Source organism: Neolamprologus brichardi, chromosome 11 (assembly GCF_056152115.1).
Source record: "Neolamprologus brichardi isolate AB-2024 chromosome 11, ASM5615211v1, whole genome shotgun sequence".
NCBI classification, from domain to species: domain Eukaryota; kingdom Metazoa; phylum Chordata; class Actinopteri; order Cichliformes; family Cichlidae; genus Neolamprologus; species Neolamprologus brichardi.
In genome coordinates, this window is record NC_142114.1 from 18,457,691 (window position 1) to 18,462,350 (window position 4,660).

The 4,660-nt window shown below is 37.6% G+C and overlaps 1 protein-coding gene across 3 annotated transcripts; it reads left to right on the top strand.

The window, feature by feature from the left end:
- Positions 1-1,411: 1,411 nt before the first annotated feature.
- LOC148100534 (roundabout homolog 1-like) lies at positions 1,412-4,366 on the top strand. 3 transcript variants are annotated; one of them, XM_087848263.1, is made up of 6 exons: positions 1,412-1,439; positions 1,732-1,890; positions 1,974-2,111; positions 3,549-3,791; positions 3,875-3,961; positions 4,065-4,366. In XM_087848263.1, exons 1-6 carry the CDS (start codon positions 1,412-1,414, stop codon positions 4,229-4,231), a joined length of 822 nt encoding a protein of 273 aa, XP_087704389.1. In that variant the 3' UTR covers positions 4,232-4,366. The 3 variants fall into 3 exon arrangements, with proteins under 3 accessions (XP_087704389.1, XP_087704390.1, XP_087704391.1); XM_087848264.1 differs by having other exon boundaries at positions 3,875-3,952; XM_087848265.1 differs by having other exon boundaries at positions 3,549-3,764.
- Positions 4,367-4,660: the final 294 nt, after the last annotated feature.

A 4,660-nucleotide genomic window follows, 5' to 3' on the forward strand; every position in this document is an offset into this window, starting at 1 on the left:
ACTTTGTTACTTCTGCTGTGATGAATAAATATTGGTCTTTTTTAAAACTCTGTGTTCTTTCTATTCTTCCTATTATGACTTCCCTGTTTATTTCAAGTTATTTTCACTTCTCTGTTACAGGAATCATTGTGGATCCATGAGTATAATCTGACTGAGCGTGTGCAGCTGAGCCTTTTTTAAGTCACTGTGCAGAACTTTCTTCAGCTTTTTGTAAGAACTGCACTGAGTAGAAAATGCCAGGCCTAGATTGCAGGAAAGCACAGACATCAGTAGCAAACCCACAAAGATCTGGGGTTTGCAGTGGCCTACAACTTTCCAGAGTGCAGCTCTCTCTTCAGATGTCTTCCGCCTTCTACACTTTTTGCATCCTTGAGCTCTTGTTTTCAGTGAAGTAAAGCACGGAGAGGATGATGAGAGAATTTTGCCTTCAATAACTGAACTAAAAGACACAAAATCTGCTCAAAATTAAGGTAAGAGCTCAACTCACATTTTAAAGTTGGGTTTTATGTTTCAGAATAAATTCAAAGGAGTTAACTCGACTATCCTGGAAACTTTCTGTTTGCTCCGTAATGGAGTTCAAAGTTACTGCAGAGGCACCAGTTTAAGAGCAAATACAGATTAAATGTTTCAAGTGTTTCAGAAATTGTTTTATGTACGGAGTTGAAGTTAAAAGCTTTTAAACAAAACCGAAGAAAAAATGCGCTGAAGTTTGTTTCTAAGCCTTTGATGTGTACGATCATGTTAATTTAATAGGCTTAAAGATTCGTTAACCTGTGACTTTAGTTCTGTGGTTCAGTCACTGAGATTAAATTTTTCAAATGAGGCTCACAGAGTTAAGTTTAAAACTGAGCTTTAACTTTTTATTTTTGGTGTCATCGAAGCACCTTATGTGGAGGCAGCAAATTCTTAATAAGTGTTAAAATTCATTTTGATGCTAGTTAATTGGACATATAATGATCTCAGTTGAGCTGTTTTTTAGGAGAATTAATATTTACGTTAATATATATACGTCAGTTCAGTGGAGACAAATTTATATTTTTCTTCTTAAAACTTCTCATTTCTTATGGGCAGATAAAGTTACAGCAGATTTACAGGAAACACCTTCACATGAGTTGTTGGTGAGATTAAATAAAGAAGCCACAAGAAATGTTTGACTTTCTCAGTGACACTCTTTTTCACTTTTTAAGTCCAACACTGAGTTTTATCATTTTTAACATACGACACAGAGAGAGGACGGAAACAGAGTGAGGGCTTGGTGGTTTCTCTGTAAAGTGTTCATGTGAAGAAGAATCTCTCTGTGGCTGTGTATGAAATGAAAGTGTTCACTTTTAATTAGTTTTCATGTTATGATTTCGTGTTAACAGTAATGTTCATTTGTGTTTTATTTTAAATCCTCAGGTCGACTTTCAGAATGAAGGTGATTGTGTTGTTTGTGTTTGGTGAGTGAATATACTTGAAGACAATATTGTGAATAATCCTTTAAAATACTGCACACACATGTTGTAGATGGTGTGTGACCTCATGTTTAATCAAACTGAAAAATCTTCTAAAGATATGGTTGAAGTGGTGTTTTAATCATCTCAGGTTCTTTAATGTCACTGCACAAGTTTACGACGACATAAAGAGAATATGACTGGTTTTGTCTCCACGTAGAGACGTTTCTTATATCCTCCTTTAAATACACATTAATACAAGATGCGTATATATTTACTGTGATTGTCTTCTTTTCAGTGCTGGGTGCACTCTCTGCTGCAGGTGAAGATTTCATTGCAAAAGTCGGGCAGAAAGTCACATTGAACTGTGGGGTCAGCAGCTACAGAAACTCTCTGCAGTGGCATCATGGAAATGACCGTCTTTTAACTGTTGATCAGAGAGGCTTCATTCGCAAAGGTACTTGATTATCTCAGAACACTTAACAGTAAAGTATTTGATGATTACATTATAATAGAACATATTTTTATTTTCTGTGTTAGGAAGTGTTGAACTTGTGTGGAGGTCAGTCGTGAAACAGACGAATCTGGAAATCTCCAGTGTGACAGAAACAGATGCTGGACAGTTCACATGTTCGGCAGATGGGACACGTCATGAACATTCACTTTCTGTGTTGTCAGGTAAACACCAGACCCTGGAAAATATACAATTACAAATAAATGTTCATATTTATTGGAACAGTGAGGGGTTTAACATTTTAGCACAATTATGGTTTTGTTTGCTGGATCCTTTCATGTTACACTGATAATCAGGTTAATAAAAATGACACTGCTGTGAAATGAGGGGAAATTTGTTTAATGTGACTGATGGTTCTGTTACTATAACAGGTAAAAGGATATACAACAAAGATATACAATGTATTTCTTACACACTATGTTTTGCACTCACATTAGACAATTTAAAGCAGCAGAGACCAAAATCCAGATTATACTATTGAAAAATCAAGCTCAGAGTACTACATTTCCCTTAATTCAACTTAATCCTCTCCCAGTCAGCCTTCAACATCTTTAAATAAGTAAGTAAAGTTTATTAATTAAGCGCTTTTCATAGACATGCCGTCACAAGGCGCTGTACACAAAGATTAAAATAAACAGAAAGTTAAGTCACAGAATTTTCAATATACACAATATTAAAGTTTAATAGTAAATAAAAATTTAAAATTTAAAAAGCGTTGATCTACAGAAGGCTTGTTTAAAAAGATACGTTTTAAATGCTTTTTAAAGGATACCATAGAGTCAGCCAAACGTAGTTCTGGTGATAAACTGTTCCACAGACTGAAAGGCTCTGTCCTCTTTCAGACGTGTACGGGGAAAAACCTCTTTAACAAACTCTGTTGTACAGGCAGCTTTCCTTGTTTGATGTCTCTAATCCCAACATGGGACACCACTGAAACTTCCTGAACAGGAGATGAGCCACGGGGTGGGCAGGACCACCACAGTTTAAGTGTGGCCCAGTCCGTCAGATGAGTGGGAAGCATTGGAACGGCTACACACATACTCAGGGCTCTAGAATTACATCCATAACTATTACAATATAGATATCTTATTAACCCTGTAAACATAATTTACTTAAAATTCACTTTAGCTAGATTGCTTTTTTTGTGAACGGCTGCTTAAACAATAGAGCTTATGCTGTGTTTCTATATGACAGTGATGCCTGTGTAAGCAAATTATGACAGTTAGTGACAAAAAAAAATACAATTTGGTCTAAACTAATTTGTAGTAAAGGAAAAAGACACAAACATCAGCTTGTGACATAATAAACAGTCCAGGCCGGATCTTTTCTGTCACTAGCTGGGTCACTACTTATTACAATCCCTCTACAGTTAAATGGTTATCTATGATATTTTCATATCACCAAAAATGTTCCAATGTGTGAAAGTGTATCCACTTTTCCTTTAATACTTAGTGTAATATGCTCTCATTCTTTTCCTCTCATGTTATAAAGCTTTGTCATGTGTGTAGCAAGTTCAGATGAAGCACTTTGTTCAGCATGGTCTCCCTTTCTCTTTGTGATTCTCACTGTATCTGTTGTTGTCCGTCTGTTGTCCGTCTCAGTTTCAGTCTCCGTTCATCCCTCTGCTGTTCTCAAGCTGAACGATGAGGCAACGCTTCAGTGTGAGGTGAAAGGTCAGCCCCAAGGTTGTGAAGTGAAGTGGCAGAGTCCAAATACAGATTCTCCCACAAATCCATCAACAGTTCAACTGAAACCTGTGACAAGCTCACATAACGGGGCCTGGGAGTGTATCGTCACCTGTGGCAGCAATAAGTTAAGTCAGAGTCTGACCATCACAGTCGAAGGTAATACACAGGCACTAGGAATGAAGACCTTTGTGTGCATATGTGGTCAAAGAAACATAAAGATGTGTGTTTTTGTTCTTCAGAGCCTCCAACTACAACAAAGCCACCAACCACCCGTAAGAACATCACATTATTTGTAACGAGTGTTCAGAAGACAACATGTGCGTCCAGCTTTTGCAAAATATCTGCAAATTGGATCAAAGTGATCCTTTGCTGAATGTGTAACTCATTCTTGTCAGTCTCACTTTCTCCAATGATCTGTGTTGCATTCAGGTACTGCCAACATTTGCCCACTGGGACTCTCCTGTTGGATGTGGATTGCAATCGGAGTCTGCTGTCAGTTTGGGATCTTCCTGATAGTTTGTGTCACTGTCTTGTGTAAGTGCATGAGAAGAAGGAGGGTATGTGAGGAAAGGCGTTCATCAAATATTTATGTGTAGAATTGATCGTTGACGATGAAACAAAAAATGGCTTAAGTCTAAATGACTGTCTCAGATTGAGTATTACACTCTTCAGTAAATTGGTGCAGATGTACAGATGAAATGTTCGGTTTGTTTCCTGGACCTCGCTGAGTAAAACTGAGAACTACCTGAAATCTGTGAAACATCTGTTCACACTTTATTGCCAAAAGTGTTCACTCGTCTAACTTCATACACATATGAACTTGAGTGGCATCTCATTCTCAATCCTTGAGGTTTAATATGATGTAGGTCCAACCGTGGCAGCTTAAACTCTTATGGGAAGGCTTTCCAAAAGGTTTAGGAGTGTTTATAGGAGTTGTTGACCGTTCTTCCAGAAGCACATTTGTAAGGTCAGACACTGATTCTGGACTAGAAGGCCTGGCTCACAGTTTCTGCTCTAATTCATCC